At 55.9% G+C, this 17,735-nt stretch overlaps 1 protein-coding gene across 2 annotated transcripts in view; it reads right to left on the reverse strand.

Moving 5' to 3' along the window:
• The window catches only part of ZCCHC24 (zinc finger CCHC-type containing 24), a 59,935-nt gene extending 42,905 nt beyond the window's left edge, over positions 1–17,030 (reverse strand). For both annotated transcript variants that reach the window (XM_036337254.1, XM_036337255.1), the window contains exons 1-2: positions 16,597–17,030; positions 5,122–5,322 (exon numbers count right to left, since the gene is read on the reverse strand). In XM_036337254.1, coding sequence (XP_036193147.1) covers positions 5,122–5,322; positions 16,597–16,839 — 444 coding nt within the window. In that variant the 5' untranslated portion in view covers positions 16,840–17,030. The remainder of the gene's footprint in view (positions 1–5,121; positions 5,323–16,596) is intronic.
• Between the last annotated feature and the right edge of the window lie 705 nt (positions 17,031–17,735).

A 17,735-nucleotide genomic window follows, 5' to 3' on the forward strand; every position in this document is an offset into this window, starting at 1 on the left:
AATATCAGAAAATACCCTGGGATAGGTTAAAATGAAGACAGGACATTCCAAAACCTATGGGACACAGCTCAGAGGAAAATGTGTAGTTGTAAACCTCAATGTCATTGGTAGGATTATGTGACTTTAAGTGAAACACGAATAACGAAACCGATTTCATCATGGGCTAATTGATATGAACAGGAGTGAACTTTCGACAGCATCTCATCGATGTTACAATGAAGGCACACCGAATGATGATGGGCTGTACATATGAGAAGGAAGGAAGAATGTAAAGTCAGTAACCCAACCTTCCACTTCAAGAAACTAGAAAAAGAAGAGAAAATAAACTCAAAACAAGCTGAAGGAAGGAAATACGATTAGAGTGAAGACTTAAAAGCAAGGACTCAGCCCTAACCGGTTTGGCTCAATGGATAGAGCATCGGCCTGCGGACTCAAGGGTCCCAGGTTCGATTCTGGTCAAGGGCATGTACCTTGGTTGCAGGCACATCCCCAGTGGGGAGTGTGCAGAAGGCAGCTGATCTATGGTTCTCTCTCATCGATGTTTCTAACTCTCTATTCCTCTCCCTTCCTCTCTGTAAAAAAAAAAAAAAAAAAAAAAAAAAATCAATAAAATATATATTAAAAAAAAAAGCAAAAACTCAGAAGAATATTTGTACACCCATGTTCATTACAACATTATTCACAATAGCCAAAAGGTGGAAGCATGCCAGTTGTTCATTGAAGAATAAATGGATAAACAGAATGTGGTAATCACACACACAGGAATATTATCGCCCTGGCCGGATGGCTCAGTCGGTTAGAGCGTAGTCCCATGCACCAAAGGTTGTGGTTCAATCCCTGATCAGGCTGTGTACGGGAGGCAACCCATTGATGTTTCTCTCTCACACATAAATGTCTGTCTGTCTCTGTCTCTCTCCCTCTCCCTCTCCCTCTCTCCTCTCCCTCTCCCTCTCCCTCTCCCTCTCTCCTCTCCCTCTCCTCTCCCTCTCCCTCTCCCTCTCCCTCTCCCTCTCCCTCTCCCTCTCCCTCTCCCTCTCTCTTTCTCTCTAAAATCAATAAAAACTTATCCTCGGGTAAGGATATAAAAATAAAGGAAAGAAGGAAATCTTGTCACATGCTATATCGTGAATGAACCTTCTGGACATTATAAGTGAAATAAGTCAGTTACAAAAGAACAAATACCGTACGATTCCACTTATAAGAGGTTCCTAGAGTAGTCAAGTTCACAGAGACAGAAAGTAAAATGGTGCAGGGGCTAGGGGAGAGAAAGAGAGGGAGTTATTGTTTAATGGGGACAGTTTTGCAAGATGAAAAGAGGTCTGTAGTTGGGAGGCATTGATGGTGGCACAACAATGTGAATGTACTTAATGCCACTCAACTATACACTTAAAAATGGTTAAGATGGTAAATTTTATTTATATGTATTTTGCCATAATTTTTAAAAGAATAAACTGGAAAGCAATGAAATAGAAAATAGAAAAATAATAAAGGAAAGTAACTAAACCCTATGTTGGTTCTTTGAAAAGTTCAATGAAATTGACAAAACTTTACCTAGCTTGACCAAGGAAAAAAAAGAGAAAAGACTCAAATTACCAGAATCAGAGATGAAAGAGGGGGGCATTAATACCAAGCTTGCAGAGATAAGAAGAATTATAATAGAATAGTATGAACAACTGTATGTGTAGTTTGTGTCCTAGAAAGACACACACATACTACAGAAACTGACTCCAGAAGAAATAGAAAATCTGAGTAGACCTGTAACAAGAGAAGAGACTGAACTAGTAATTTAAAAAACCTACTCACAAAAGAAAGCCCAAGCTCTGATGCTTTCATAGATGAATGTCACCAAACAATTAAGAAAAAAATAATATTAATTCTTACAAAATCTTTCAGAAAAGAGAATGGAACACTTCCCAAATCAGGAACTGATGAATGAAACTTGAAAACAATATGCTAAGTGAAAGAATCTAGGCACAAAAACCACATAGTATATGATTCTATTCATATGAAATGTCAAGAACTGGCAAATCTATACAGCCAGAAAGTAGATTAATGGTTTCCTAGGGGCTGGGGAACAGAGGGTGACAGCTAAAGAGTGTGAGGTATCTTTTTGAGGTGATGAAAGTGTTCTATAACTGAATCGTACACTTTAAATGGGTAAATTATATGGTAAGTAAGTTATATCTCATTAGTTATTACCAAAATAAGCATTCCACTTTTAAATATTACATATTCTGAGATATTTATAATATTTTGCTTGAGCAAAGATTTCCAGGCTTTATAAAAGCCTTCTTCACACATCCCTCCATTCAGGAAGGTTTGCCCACAGCACCTGCTGTGTGTGATCTCTTGGGGGTCAGACAGCGAGGGGTACAGAGCTGAATCCAGCCCAGCACTGCCCCTGAGCTTGTGGTCAGGTGACGAGTGGGGAGCACCCAACCACATTCCAGCCTGCCAGACCACCTAGTACCTTGCCAGGGGGGCGCAGTGACCCACAGCAGAAAAATAGTGCTAGCCAACACTTACTAAGTGCCCACTGTGTGCCAGGCACTGTGCCAAGCACTTTCCATGCATTGTTTCACTGGACCCTCGCAATCCTATAAGTTAGTGTCCTCATTAGCTTCATTTTATGATGATGAAATTGACATTTTAAGTCTTTGCCCTCTACCTCTTGTGAAGGGTGGAGGGAGGTCGTTGGGCCTATAGGAGTCCCAGATAGAAGCAGGTTTGTGATGGGGCCAGAAGAGAGAAACTGAGGCTCCACAGGCCATGGGTGTCTCACCTGGTGGCCTGGGTGCTCAGGGGGCAAAGAGCACAGAGGTCCAGGACTGGGTGCCCATATTCCCCGCCCTCTCCTCAGCACCTCACCTCCCTGGGGCTCTGTTTCTTCAGCTGTAAAATGGGGCTATTACTCCTAATTCTGCCAGAGTGTTAAGAGCCCTGCACAAGGTAAGTGAACACACTGTGCAATCCACATAAAGGAAGAACCAGGTTAGCCCTGTGCTGGCAAGAGAGGCGCTGAGGGCAGGGACCCCCTGCCCACATTGAGAAGAGCTCTGGCCCTGTCTGGAGAGGGCAGTGCGATCACACACACACACACACACACACACACACACACACACACGCATGCACACGCCCTTGTCCCAGCCCCCCACCTCTGGCTCACCACCCGTTGCCTTGGGATAATGGTCCTGTTGTGGGAGGATCTGCCGCTCTTCTCCCATCAACCTGCCAGCCCCACTCAAGCCCTCCTTCTCCTGGAAGCCTTCCCAGGCTGTGCCCAGTGTGAGCACACCTCCTTGGCCCCGGCGTCTGACTCTCACCACCTGGGGGGAGGGGATAAATTCCTGGATCCGCTAGATCCGTGGTCGGCAAACTGCGGCTCGTGAGCCGAGTGTGGCTCTTCCTAAGCCTTAGGGGGACCCTAATTAAGTTAATAACAATGTACCTACCTATATAGTTTAAGTTTAAAAAATTTGGCTCTCAAAAGAAATTTCAATCGTTGTACTGTTGATATTTGGCTCTGTTGACTAATGAGTTTGCCGACCACTGGCCTAGGTCAATGGTCCTGTGTAGTCCTTGACTGACACAAAGCATGAGGTAGCGTGAGGCTAACGCGAGCATTTGACACGCCGGGTAGCTGTGAGCACTGAACGCAGTGATGCTGGAGGACCACTCGTCACAGCGCCTGTGTCCTGCTCTGCCCCCTCCCAGGCTGCAGGCAAGGAGGGGTGGAGGGAAGTTTTGGAGGTGTTGCTGTGCATGACTGAGAGCAGGGAGCCCCTCTGCAGGGGGCTCAGCTGGGGAGGGTACTAGGGGTGCTGTCCATGGGTGGGGCATGGACACAACTCTGAAGACCAACAGGGTCCTCCGTTGCTCATTTGGCCCTGGTCCTACTCAGAGAGCCCCTGGAGGGTGGGGCCTCACCTTCTGCTGAGATCTCAGGCCAGAGCCCTGCTGACTCTATACTGAGGGGAAGACAGGCCCACGGATGTGGGTCTGGAGAACGGCCACAGTGGGTCGGCCACAGTGGGTCGGCTGCCCCCAACCAGGGAGGGCCTCTCTTGCCCGGGGTAGAGGGAGGCCAAGGTCCCTGACGTGAATCACAGGGAGGGGGTCTCACTACAATGCAGCTCTGGGAGGCCTGCGCGTCTGTGCTTTTACACGCTCCCAGGCCACACTGATTGGCCATGCCTGGCTGTGCTCGAAGCGGCGGGGACAGAAAGCATGGCACGGCCACTGTGAGGGGAGTGGTGAGCAAGAAGCACATCGCAGCCTCCCGGCCTTCGGGGACCGGCCCCACCCAGCCATGCCCTCGGCTTCCAACATCTGGAGGGTGAGACAGCATGGGTTTTCTGAGTTTACAGGATTCCATTTCCATTACATACACAAAATAAGTAGTACCACATCATAAAAACACTGGAAAATATGAAAAAATAATAGGGGAAAATCGCTGATAATCTCGCACCGCATTTAAAGCAACCGTTGAACTCTCTCCCCAGGATTCCGGCTCACCTCGTGGGTGGGAGCTGCCCCAGCGCCCCAGCCAGTCTCGGCAAAGCATTCGGTGAGAGACCCCCAATCTCCTACTCCCCTTCCCTCCCCCCACAGTGCCTTCACCAGCCCTATGGTGGGGCAGCCCCTCTTTGCTGCAGGCAGCAGGCTGAGGAGGAAGCCTGGTGCAGAGCAGGCAGAGGTGGGTCTGGGGGAGGGGCGCACATCTGGATTCCTGGCCCAGAGCCCGCATTCCTTCCCTATGAGTGCGAGGAGATGGGGTCTCAGGGGAGAGCTTTGAGGAGGCTGCTGGCCCCTGTCCCACCTCACGCCTCACAGTAACAGGACCCGCCCTGGCAGGAAGACGGGTAGGGACTGAAGGTCCAAAACCTCGTTTTGGGGTCCCCCACCCAGCCTGCTGCCTAACTGTACAGGTCTGCGCTGGGCCTCTGCCCTGCTCACACCAGCCAGGCTTCCTCAGGAATACCAGCGGGGACAAGAAGGTAAAGACCAGAGAGGGCCCAGGGCCCCCTGCTCCGGGAAGGGGGCAGAGCGGGGCTGCCCGTCCACAGAAGCTGCCCACAGGGCAGCAGGGGTCCAGAGCCGCACCGGGCCAGGCTGCCTTACCTGGGGGCAGTCCTTGATGTAGTGTCCTTTGTTGAAACACAGGTGGCACAGGTAGTTGGGCGGGGGCCTCTTGCTGGGCTTCCGGGTCTCAGAGGTCAGGGTCAGGTCGGAGAAGTGCTCGGTGAGGGAGCTGAGGCCGTCGGCGATGTTGTTGAGGGAGCCGTAGGGCGAGGTGCTCTTGTACACGCTGCTGCTCAGGGCCTGTGGGGACAGAGGCTGTGAGGGCCCAGAAGGCCTGACGCACTCAGCCACAGCCATGACTTCAGAGACATTTCCTGTTGGGCACGCGCGTGTGCGCGCACACACACACGCACACACACGCACATGCATGCACGCACACACATACACACACGCACACACACGCACGCACACATGCACACGCACGCACACACGCGAATTCACAATGACCCCGATGCCCACGGGCTCTGGCCTCCTGGAGCTTGGGTTCAAATCCAAATCTAGTCGTGGGTCCATGGGCAAGCCAGTTAGCCCCTCTGGGCCACAGTGGCCCGTCTGGAAAACGGGAAGAATGATATCTGTCTCCTAGGGTTTCTGTAAGATAACGGAAGTCACAAACGTATAGCACGCGTCTCCCGCCCGGCACTCGGAACCGCTCGGTTGGTAGAGGGCGGTGATGCCAATGACAGTGCCAGTTATTATTCCCATTAGTCCTTCTCCATGCACTGCCAGGAGCCCCTGCTGGGTTAGGGGCCCTGCCACTCACTGGTGGAGTGACTGGGGACACGTCCCTTATGTCAGAGCTGACTCAGTTTCCTCCACTTGTAAGGAAGCAGAACGCCAGGGCAGCATGGTTTCCACTGAGCAGAGAGCAGCCTGAGAGCCAGCGCTTTGCCGGGTCTCCGGCAGCACAAGGCCTGTGCAGGCTGTGTCCGGGGAGCCCTGGGAGGAAGTGGCCACCTCTCCCACCTCTCTCACCTCTCTCACCTCTCCCACCTCTCCCACCTCCAGCTGACAGGAACCAGATGTCTCGCCTGGCTTCAAAGCAGACGAGGCGCAGGCCCCCTCCTGCTGTATACACCCTCTATTTATAGGAGTCCCCAGCTCCACAGCCAGGCACACTGGAATTTGGGGAAGGTGGGGCCTGCGGTGAGGCCATGGCTCCCTTTCCTGGGTCAAAGCCAAGGCTGGGAAGAGGCAGCTTCCTCAGGAGGGTCAGTGACAGGCCTGGGCATGGGCGTGGGCACCCTGACCCCGGCTCAGGTGCCCGAGAACTCCGGGCGTGAACAGTGGCTTTGGGGGGCCGTCGGTCTAATGGAGAGACACGGCCTTGTTCTCAGGAGTCCCCAGGCTGATGGGCGAGGAGAGGCCCTGAGAGGAAGTTGCCTCCGGCTCCCTTACAAGGATGGGGCAGACAGCGGCCCAGGGTGGCGACGGTCCTTTCTGTGTCCCCTCAGTGTGAGAAGGGGAAGGAGGTGAGCTGAGAGCCTGCCCCAAGGGAGCAGGCACCCCCACAACCAGGACAGACCCCACCGCTCACACATGTCCGCCTCAGTCTCCGTACTTGTTCTGCCTCTGGGGTCTGGACTCCCCTTCTAGAGGACACAGCCCTCACCATCTGGGTGCTACACTCTTCTGGGGCCCCCGCACTCCCTGCCGTGTGACTGCAGCCTGCCCTCCCCTCTCAGCCTCTGTTCCCTCGAGCAGGTGTGCCCTGGAGTCTAGGCCTGGAAGGGAGACACAGACTATGTCCAGGGCAACCCAGGCCCAACACAGTCACCTCCAGCCACTGGGCACAGAACTCGAAGGCTCCCAATGGCCATCTCTGCTCTGCCACTGCCCAGTGCTACCATGCCACCCTGGACCAGTGGAAGATACCACACAAACCCGCAGGTCTGAGGGAAACTCTCCAGCCCTCAGATGGCCCAAGATCGGGTGGTCCACCCTGAGAAACGGAAGGTCCCCATCCCTGGATGGGTGGGAGCCAGGACTGAACAGCCTTGGGGGTGTGGGAGGGCTCCAGTGGGAATGAGATGAGATGATAACTGAGCATCTACTTTGTACCAAGCCCTGCAAACTTGACACATGTTAAGACAGCTGAGGCTCACAACCCGATGAGTCATTGTCTCCCTTTGTACAGATTAGATGAGTATGTTCCAACTTGTATTGAATGGCCTGGGAAACTTAAATACAGTTTTCTGGGCCCTGCTTCAAACCTAGCAACACAGCCACCTGGGGACCTGGACTCTGCTGTTGTTATTGTGTTAAACGATACATACATAACGTCTATCATTTTGGCAATTCTTTTTTAAAAATATATTTTTATTTATTTCAGAGAGAGAAAGAGAGAGGTAGATGGGAGAGAATCATTGATTGGCTGCCTCCTACACGCCCCCTACTGGGGATTGAGCCTGCAACCCAGGCATGTGCCCTGACAGGGAATCGAACCGCGACCTCCTTGTTCACAGGTCAATGCTCAGCCACTGAGCTATGCTGCCTGGGCTTGAATCTGCATTTTTAAAGCTCCCCCAGGTAGTTCAGTACAACCAGCCCGGCATCACCTGGGGGAGCACCTGAACTTTCCAACTGTCGGGTCTCTCCTGAGATGGACTCTAGGCCTCTCCTCACCCACTGGCAGCTCGGCCCAGCCTCCCAGAGAAAAGTTCATCCAAACAGAAACTTGAAGCTCCAAATGCGTGAGTCACCCTCACGGCTGGGAAATGCAATTTCACAAATAACAACCCTCTTTCCCCCCTTTGCTTTTCCTTTTCTTTTCTGGATGAGATTTAAGCAAGTCCACAGGCATCAGGACTGTTTTGGCAGCAAGGCGTGGAGAGGAAGGGGAAGCGTGGTGGGTGCCAGAGAGCGCATGAAGTCCCCGCTGCAAACCTTTCCCTTGTCTTGTGGGCACGCGCCCCTGCCCATGGCCCTGCTGGTATCCCTGGGCAGCCTGAGGCCTCTGAGCAGCCTGCCCTCTCGCTGGCAGCTCGACACCAAGAGGGTCACACTTTGCCCGTCACAAAAGCAGCTCCTGGTCAGAGGGCGAGCCAGAGTCCTCTCCTCACTGCTCCTCCCGCCCCAGCTCCAGGCTCCAGCCTGTCCCTCACGGTGCTCCAGCCCAAGCCAAAATGGTACCACCTTGGGGCTGGAAGGAGAGCTGAGCTCACACAGCCTCACCCTCACAGATGGAGAAACTGAGACCCAGACCCGGACACACGGCCAGCCCAAGGGCCAGGAGGCCTGCCTGTCAATGTCGCAAGGGTGGGTGGGGCAGCAAGCTGTTTCCTCTCCGAAGTCCCAGGAGGAGCTCGGGCCATGGAGGTGAAAGGTGAGTCGGCCTGGCGGCCTGTGGCGGCTGGATGGAGAGGAGGCCAGGACACCGCTTCCTCCCTTCTGGGTGCGGAGCCGGGCCTGGCCTCCCGGGTTTCCCCTGTGCAAGACGTGAAACGGAGCAGCGGAGGTGGGCAGGCCTGACCGTCCCTGCAGCCTCACTCCCGACACCAGGAGCTGACAGATACCCCCGGGGCCCAGCGTGCAGACAGCACTCAGCCTGGCCAGGTCCTGCCATCTAAGGCCCAGGGCAAGGCTGGGCCGCCCTCCCTGCATCCGTCAGCCCCTCACTCGGGAACAGCCGGGCTGCTCCTCTGCGTCCCACGGAGCATCTGCTTTCCCACCTCCGGTTCTGCTTGCTGTCTGCCCCCGGAGGCCCCTCTGTGCCCATCCAAACCTCCTCCAGGGCCCAGCTCCTGACCAGGTTCTAACCCAGTGGTGGGGCCTGGAAGCCACCCCTCCCTCTCACTCAGGCCTCGGGACAGTGTGAAAAGCCCAGATTCAGGTGCTCCCGAGGCACCACTAGTCCCAGAGGCCCCAGCCTCCTCCGGGGGCTCCTGGGCCCCCCTGCCATAGCCCTGCCCCTCCATGCTACAGGTGGGGGTAGGAGCACCCATGACCCCCCCTGCCCTTGCCTGGAGGAGCTCTGAGTCTCTCTGATCTCTTTGCAAGGTGATGCCTCCTCATGTCTCCACAAGGCCGGACAGCCCTGAAGGCAAAGATCCTGCAACCCTTGTCCCTCCAGAGCGCAGATGGTTGGGCTGCTCCCTACACGGGACGGTCCCGGGTGCCGACCACCACAGGCAGGGGAGGGCCTGGGAGTCCCACTTGACAGGAGAGGGAATGGATGCCTTAACACCTTGAAGGGTTTAGGTTGAGGGCTCTGAGTTCCTGTGGACTAAGTTGCAAGGTGGTCTCAGCCCAGATTCAGCTGCTCTGGGCACTGGTTGGGAGCAGCCCCTCGTGCAGTGATGGCGAACCTTTTGAGCTCGGCGTGCCAGCATTTTGAAAAACCCTAACTTAACTCTGGTGCCGTGTCACATATAGAAATTTTTTGATATTTGCAACCATAGTAAAACAAAGACTTATATTTTTGATATTTATTTTATATATTTAAATGCCATTTAACAAAAAAATCAACCAAAAAAATGAGTTCGCGTGTCACCTCTGACACGCGTGTCATAGGTTCGCCATCACTGCCCTAGTGCGATGGGCGGAAGCCTCTGGGCCATCAAGGCCCTAATCGCCAGCCTGGGAGGGGGGAGCCATTGTCCTTCCCCCCTGGGTCAGCGGCCCAAGCAGCCAGCAGGACGAGAGGGGTCCTCACACCACCCTGGGGGACAGTCAGGCTCCTGCCCGTTGCTGGAACTTCTCCGAGGTCGGGCTTGGCTGCTGGGGAACGTTAGGTGGGAAGACATCCTACTTGTGTCACATCCTAGACTAGAAGCTCTCCTGTTCTCAGTCCTCGGCATTTATTTTACTGAACTGGAAACGGAGGCTCAGCAACTTGCCCAAGCACATGGGCGGCTGGGAGGAGATTCACACACACGCAGGTCTGGTGGCCTGTCCCACGTCAGCCACCACTCGGCCTCTAAGGCTTGGCTTCCCCGCCGGGAAGGGGAGCCAGAGGGAAGTGCCAGGTGTGAACCACTCTTCTTGGCACAGAGGCCTCCTGACATCATATTGCCGAGCCCCTGGGCACTGGCAAGATGAGGCACCAGCTTTTTTGGGCTATGTGAGGGATCTGGGCCCTGGGGTTGGGGTTCTGCTGAGGGATTGGGGTACAGAGGCAGAGATTTCCAGGGCTGACTCAGCCTGCCAAGCTGTGCTCCCTCTCTCCTCCCATCCCCCACTCCTCCCCACACCAGGACAGCAAGAGGGCGAAGTAGGTGGGAGACAGGCCAGGTGGGCAGAAACTTCTGAGACCAGCCGAGAGGGAGAAGAGCCCAGTGCAGGGCAGAAAGGTAGGACTGCTGGCGGACACGGAGCAGCACCTGCAGGGGAGGGCATGGAGGGGCCAGGCAATGACAAGGGCAGCATCCCAGGGGGCCTGGCCCAAGCAAATAATGAGCCCTGCCCCGCAGGCCTGAGACGGATCCGGAGGGGGAACCTCTGATGCTAATCTCCAGCTTTGTGGGGGTTCTTTGATCAGTTGAACAACTGCTTTCTTACCCCAAAGTCTCCCCTGTATGCTCAACACAGACGCGAGCGCGCGCCCATGCTTCTCTCTTTGAGACAAGAAACCATTCATCTCACAAATGACCCCACCCCTTCCCCAAGGGATCTGCACATCTACCCCTCGCGTCTATCTGGGGCTCCAGGCCCAGAGTCAAGTGCACGCATGCAGGCACGCACCCTGTACACACAAGCAGAGGCAGATGTGGGCTGGCCTTGGGGAGAGGCTGTCAAGGCAAGGAGTCAGCCAATGGGAAAATGAAGCCCCATCTGATGGGAGGCTTCCCTGGCCGAGGTCAGACCCCAGCCCTGCTCCTCTTTGTTTCCATGGTTCAAGCTGACCTGTAGGTCAGGAGCTGGCAGCCTCACCCAGGCAACCCTTCACCCAGGACCCCCAAGGGCACCATTGCCTCCTGAGGTCCATTCACCCAGGACGTGCAAAACATAGTTCCGCAATCACAGCCAGCGCTCAGTGAGACATGCTAATTTTAAAAAAGCAATCCATGTTCTTTTTGGTAGGGGAGGAGCAGGGAGAGAGAAATGGGAAAAGGACCAGGAGGTGGAGGAGCAGAGGCAGCAGGACAAGGCACAGAGGCCACAGGGAGACCCCCTCCCCACCCAGTCCTTCCTACTCCAGCCCAAGTCACCAATCATGTGACAGGTGCTCACATTTCACAGCCATATGCCCTCTGCCCAGCTAGCTCATCAGCACTGGGGACCAGGCTGCCTCTCACTGCTAGAATGCATTGGCTGAATGAAAGCAGAAAGTGTGAATCTGAATCTGAGAACTAGAAGGGACCCTAAGATTTACTCAATCTGGGCTACCACTGAGGTTTGCAGCTCCAGTAGCAGGGGTTCTTGATTAGGGCTCCACTGTTGACATAAGGTGCCATGATCCTTTTGAAATCATGCACAGCCATGCGTGTCTGCGTGTGCATGTATGCTGGGCTCTATGCACGGTGGTAAGGAGAGAGACTCTAGCCATCTTCAGACTCTCAAAGAGGTCGATAACCAAGAAAGTTAAGAACCATCAGCATATCTAGGCATCTACTGGGACTGCTCGAGGGACAAGATTTCACCATCTCCCAAGTCACCTCTTTCCAATTAATGAAGGTCCATAAACAATTCTTCTGTGAGGTAAAACAAGAGGCTAAGGGACTGAGGAGAGCTTTCACATAGTCACATGTCTGGAGGGAGAATAGAGGAGAAGGTTCGATTCAAGTCATCTTCCCACACACCCACCCAGTAAACGTTAACTGAGCACCGAGTATGGCCCGGGCATTGCCTAAGCATCGGATGCTAGGACTTGTAAGGATTCCTGCTCTCAGAGTGCTGACAACAGTGCTATTGAGACAGACACATCCAGTGTGCATTTCATGGCAAGACCAACTGTTAAGACATGCTTTACCGGAAGCACATACGATTCTTCTGTCATGGACAGAGAAGCTGGAGGAGGTGTGCTCCCCGTGACAGCCAGGTAAAGCCTCTCGGAGGAGGGGCTTGCGCCATAAAGAAGTAATTCGGAGTCTGTCGGTTGTACAAGGGCAGGAACAGCATTTTAGGCGGAAGCAAGAGCCAGTGCAGAAGCTTTGAGCAGTGGGACTGCCTGGTGTTTTCAGAAACCTCGAGCAGACCAGAATGGCCAGAGGACAGAATAAAGGATTATACACCACACACACACACACACACACACACACACACACACACACACACCAGCGTCCTGAGACCTGGGCTGGAGCCCTAGGTCTGCCACCAATTTCCTGTTGCATTCTCCTTTTGAAGAGCCTTAGTTTCCCCATCTGGACAATGGGGATGCTGCTGCTGATTAGTAATTACTAATGCTGCTTGCTTTCCTCACTCCCACCTGACCCAAAAGGTCCCTGAGGTGAGGTCTTCTCTCTGAGGCTAGGCCCACTCCGTTAACTTAATTTGATGGGAGGGTCAGGCCACCTCAGCCAACAGGGCCTCCAATGACGGTCCTCCTTGCTTGAGTCGGAGCTCAGATTCCCAGGGGGAGGCCAAAGGGAGCCAGGCATCCTCTCAAGCTCCTGGGTCTGCACCCCCACCCCACCCACACAGACTGCAAGGGCTGCTGGGAACAAATTCAGCTCCTGAAACCCCACTCTTAGGCCCAGTGAGGCAAACTCTCATCCTCACACAGGTATTTGACTTTGTTCTACACATCCACACTGGTCAAGTGACCTCGTGGCTCAGCTATACCTTGGAGGGCACAGGTAACAAGTCAAAGCCTTCAGAAGACTGTCAAGACCTGGGGCCCTTTTAAAACAGGAGCCCACAGTCGCTCCTCCTGGGGTTCTTAGAGCCCTGTCTATGCAGTAGTGCTGTTAAGCCTGTGACACCCTTGCTGCTGTTCTCAAATCTCCCACGGGCAGGCCAGACCGGTAAAGAGGGGGGTCCTCAGGGCTGCAGAAGAAGTGCTGGGCCCTGGTTCACAGCTCCAGGAGGAGCCTCCCGTGTATAGGAACAAGGGAGAAGTCTGCCCGATGGGGCGTCTCCTGGGCTTGGAGATGTTCTGACGAACACTGGTAGGTGTTCTGTGCCAAAAATGTGCTCCAATCAAATAGGCATGGAGAATATGGGGTTGAAGAAAGGCTAACAGGTTTTGTGCTACAGGACTTCTCAGAGCCTTGATTTACTGTGCGAGAGGGCACTGTGTGTCTCCAAAGGAGGGGCAGTATGCTCTGCTTTCCAAATGCATTTGAGCCCAAAGTCTTTCCCTGACCCCCACAAAGCATCACTTGACCTTAAGGCCACATCTTCAAGCCAGACCTGTCCCTGGAGGAAGAGGAAAAGAAAATGGCTGCCCTCATCGAACCTGGACTGGCACAGCCATATATGTGGGTACAGGAACTACCCAGGAGGGTCCCTGGGCATCCCTCTGAGGAGCACAGAGCTAATGCTCAGCAGGTGGTAAGCACTTCTCTGGAAGGAGTCCCACTGGATGCACACTGCTGTGAATTTTAATTCCAAACAAAACTTGGCAGGGAAGCCCCCATGCCCAGCCCTGAGTCCCTCTGAGAGCTGCCTTCCTTGGGTACCTGGAGAGAGAGATATGCTACGCCAAGGCACTCAGGAGTCTCTCTCCAGTGACATATAGTTGTCACAGGGGTTCATAAGACCAAGTTACTAGACCTGGTGACCTTAAAAAAAAAAAAGCTGCACGAAGGGCCTGTGCCTGTTTTGGCCTGGCACCCTCACCATGAGCTGAGACGCTGAGGAGCAACCCCAGGCATCCAAGTCACCTGCCGATGCTCCTGCACTTGCCCATGAACTCTGCCATCTCTCTCCCTCACTCTGCTTCCAGGGCCAGTGCTCCACTCAGAGCCCTTGGCTTATCTTCAGCTTCCAGAGCTGAGGTTCCAGGGGCACAATGGGCTTCTGTGCCCCCATGTCCCCACCCCACCCCCAAATCCCAGCTGCATTCATGGTGTTTTGCTATTGTGGTGGGAGCAGCCTGGGGGTGGTGCAGGGGGTGGGCTCTTGGCACAGAGACTGGCGCAGACAGGCCGTGGTCAGCGGTCAGCATGCAAGTCACATTCGCAGGCACTGCCACCGGGCCTGCCAGCCTCGCACAGAATGGCGACGCTCCTGGGCCCCTGGGTCCCTTCGGAGAGTCCCCTCCGGGCCACACATGACCTGCTTCCTCTCCGGCCAGCCCCTTGGTAGCATGCAGGTGGACAGGATTTTCTCCTGCCTTCTCAGCCAGTTGCTATTTTGGAGCCACATTAGGTCCCCGGCCCAGTCCTAGATACAGGAAAGGCCCATCTGCAGCAGCACAGCTGGGGCTCCACGAGGGGTCAGGAGGCAAGTGGCTGGGAGGTGAGCGTGGGTGAGCCCAAAGCCAGGAGGGCCTTCGGAGAGTCAGCAGGCACAGCCTTCAGCCTCTCCGAGGAAGCCACTGGCCTCGGAGCACAGGGGGGCCTCTGCTGCCTCCCCTAATGCAGCCTGTCTGTGGGCACATCCTCCCCTGTTTGTACAGCTCTCAGACCCCATGCTCCCCTCCCTGAGAACAGCAGAGATGGCATATAACAGATGGGTGAACTGAGGCTTCCCCAAAGTCAGGTCATGAGAGACTTTTTGGGCCCCAGGGAAGGAATGTGCCTCCTCATGGGGAAACTGAGGTAAGCAGCAGTGCAGGGACAGGAAGCCAGGGCTCACTGAGAGCCAGTCAGGATCCTGGGCGACAGAAATTTCCGAGAGGAGGCACACCAAACTCCTCCCATAGGGGACTCCTGATGGCCCCAAACCCCTTGTTCTTAGTGAGGAACAAGGCCACACCATAGGGTGGGGGCAGTGGAAAGCTAGCAGGGGCTGATTAGGGACCCCACTGGTCCTGCGGGTCAGTCACCCTCCTCCTTTAGGGCTTCCACAGGACCCCCATGAAATCACGCAACCATTCACCCTGTATCTTCCTATCGTCTAACCTGGGCCCCGTGAGCCTGTGAGTGAATCCCCAGAGGCCCACACGGAGCTCAACGAATGTTTGGTAAGAGAAGACCCACACACTGAAAAAAGACCCCACACACTGCCCCTCCAGATCACTGATCCCTGCAGCCAGTTCCCTGAAGAGGCAGCAAAGCCTCTTACAAGAAAGAAAGATTCCCAGCCAAGAATAATTCCTCGTGTGGAGAGTGCTTTACAATTTACAAAGAGCTTTGGCATACAAATTCTTTCTCCTGGCACCAAAGGCTGCCACTCCACGCTCCTCTCCTTCAGCTGTGCCCAGCCAGCCCAGCGCAGGTCCCCTCTCCGCTCCCGGGCACCAGCCCACCTCTAGCCCTGAGGCCAGCATGCTATATGTCCAGTCTCCCCTAGCCAATAAAGGCAGAGGTGAACACGTGATGGCGCCAGAAAGGGTGACCCTCTGTCTCACCCTTCATCCCCAGTGCACTGGTCTACACAGGCCTTCTGCCCCAAACGTTCAGGCCTCTGTCTCTCCTAAAACTAACTGGTGTGTTCAAGTCTTGAAGGAAAATTACCCTCATGTGTGCCCTCTCCCTCACCCCTTCCCCCTGAACTTTTACAGGGGGAGCTGCCAGAGGGGAGTGAGTGAAGGCCACAGAAGGGTGTCTGCAGTTCACAAATGAAGCAGGAGCGAGTGGGAGTGGGGGAGGAGGAGGAGTCCGGCGGGAGAGAGAGGGGAGTGGGATATGGGAAGACTCTGAAGACCCTCAAAAGGGCTGGGAGTTCCTGGCAGTCTGTGTGTTTATGTAGCTGGGAAGATGCCCTGCCCCTCCGACTCCGTGTAACTGAATCCACCCAGGAGCAGACTTTGCAAGCAGCCGGCCCAGGTTTCTGGGGAAGGCACTGGCAGCTGGAACCTCTCCCGCTACCAGCCCCCCTCCCAAGAGCTCAAGAGGATTTCCCTTTCATTTCCTTCCAGGCTGGGAGGGCGGGGGACAGCGCAGTCGGTGGGGTCAAGCCCTCAAAAACCACTTCCTATGTGGCTGGGGGAGGGCGAGCAGCTGGAGGACATATCTGGGGGTCCCAGCGTGCGAACAGCAGGTAAAGGCCTCTGGGCGAGTCACTGCTCTCCAGGGTGCCCCTTGGGTCGGAAACCGCCGAGGTCGATGGAGAACGGATTTGAGGTCCCCTTGTCCGTCCCAGCTAGCGGTGGCCAAGACGGGGATGGGGTTGGATGTGGGAAGGGCACTTGGAAGGGGCTCCCGGCCCGGCTGTCTGGAGAGAATCCGGAGCCCCCCGCCCCGTCGCCTCCCTGCCCGCCCCCACCCCTTCAAGCAGGGCGCGGGGGGCTGGGAGAGGAGACGGGAGGGCCCCGCCCGCGCCCGAGCTGCTCCCGGCTGGGCTCAGCCGGGAGGTGACGCGCTCCCGGCGCCCCGGGGACTTCGGGCAGCGAGTTTGGCAGAGCTGAGCAAAGCCAAGCCAAGGAGGGCCGGGCAGTACGGAGCCGGGCCCCGCCAGGAAGCGCGGGGCAGATAGGAAAAGGCCCCGCGCTGTCGACGGAGAGCGGGGGCGCGCAGGGGCACCCACCTCTCCGCGCTGCAGCTGGAAGAAGCTGTTGAGATAGCTGGAGTGCAGGGGCGAGCCCAGCTGCTCCGGGCGGCCCTTGCCGAAAGCCAGCTCTGGAGGCGCAGCGCCGGCGGGCGGCTCGGGCCGGAAGGCATCGAAGGCGCTCGCCTGGTGCGTGTCCTGCAGCGACAGGTAGACCCAGTTGAGCAGCTGGGCCGGCTGGTACACCGAGGCGCTGGTGTCGATGGCCGACAGCAGGCTCATTTTGCGGCGGCGGTGCCGGCCCCTCCCCGGCAGCCCGCTCGCGCCCTCCACCTCCAGCGGAGGGGCGGGCACCGGGGAGCCTGAGCCCACTGCCCGCCGCCCGAGCCCCGACGGCGATCGCCCCGCGCCCTGCGCCCCGCGCGCTGCCCGCAGCCGCCGCCGCCGCCGCCGCCTCCCCAGACTGCGGCCGCCGCGCGCGGGCGGAGGAAGGAGGCAGCGAAAGTTGGGCAGGAAACTTTTGGGCCCGCCCCCTCGGCGCCGCCCGCCCGCCCCGCCCCGCGCGGCGAGCCGCTATCTGCCTCCACGCTGACCCTTTCGGCGACCGCTCCCGGGGTGGGGCTCACGGAGGCCACGCCGCCACTGGCTCCGTCCTCGCCCGCCATTGGCTGTCTCCTTGAATATAAAGTAGCCGGACGGGGCGAGTAGGGAAAAGAGGCGAAGCTGATCTAAATGTGCAGCGGGTGCTGGCCCGTCCCTGGGCGGCCCCTCCCAGGCCCCCCGCCCCCGCGCCCCCCCGCAGTCCTCCCGAGCCCGCGGGAGCTCAGCACAGCCGCGTCCAGATCCAGTTCCTCTCGTGCTGCCCTCAGCTCTCCTCTGTTTCGCGTTCTTGCCAAATCCTCGCCAATTATTTCATTTTCACTCGTTTTTTTCTTTTCTATTTTCCCACTTTTCTCACACTGTCTTCTCCCTTAGACGAATATCTCCTGTGCCCCTTGTCCCTGCCTGTCTTCTCCCTGGCTGTGTCTCTCTCTGTTTCTCCTTCGTCTTTTCCATTTCCGTCTAGTCTGATGTGTCTGTCTCTCCCCGCCTTCCAGATCCAGACACACACACACTCCTCCCTCCTTCCTCCCTATCACCGTAGGACCCTCCCCCGCCCCGTTAATTCCTTCCATCTG

This window comes from Myotis myotis, unplaced genomic scaffold, assembly GCF_014108235.1.
Source record: "Myotis myotis isolate mMyoMyo1 unplaced genomic scaffold, mMyoMyo1.p scaffold_m19_p_15, whole genome shotgun sequence".
NCBI classification, from domain to species: Eukaryota; Metazoa; Chordata; class Mammalia; order Chiroptera; family Vespertilionidae; genus Myotis; species Myotis myotis.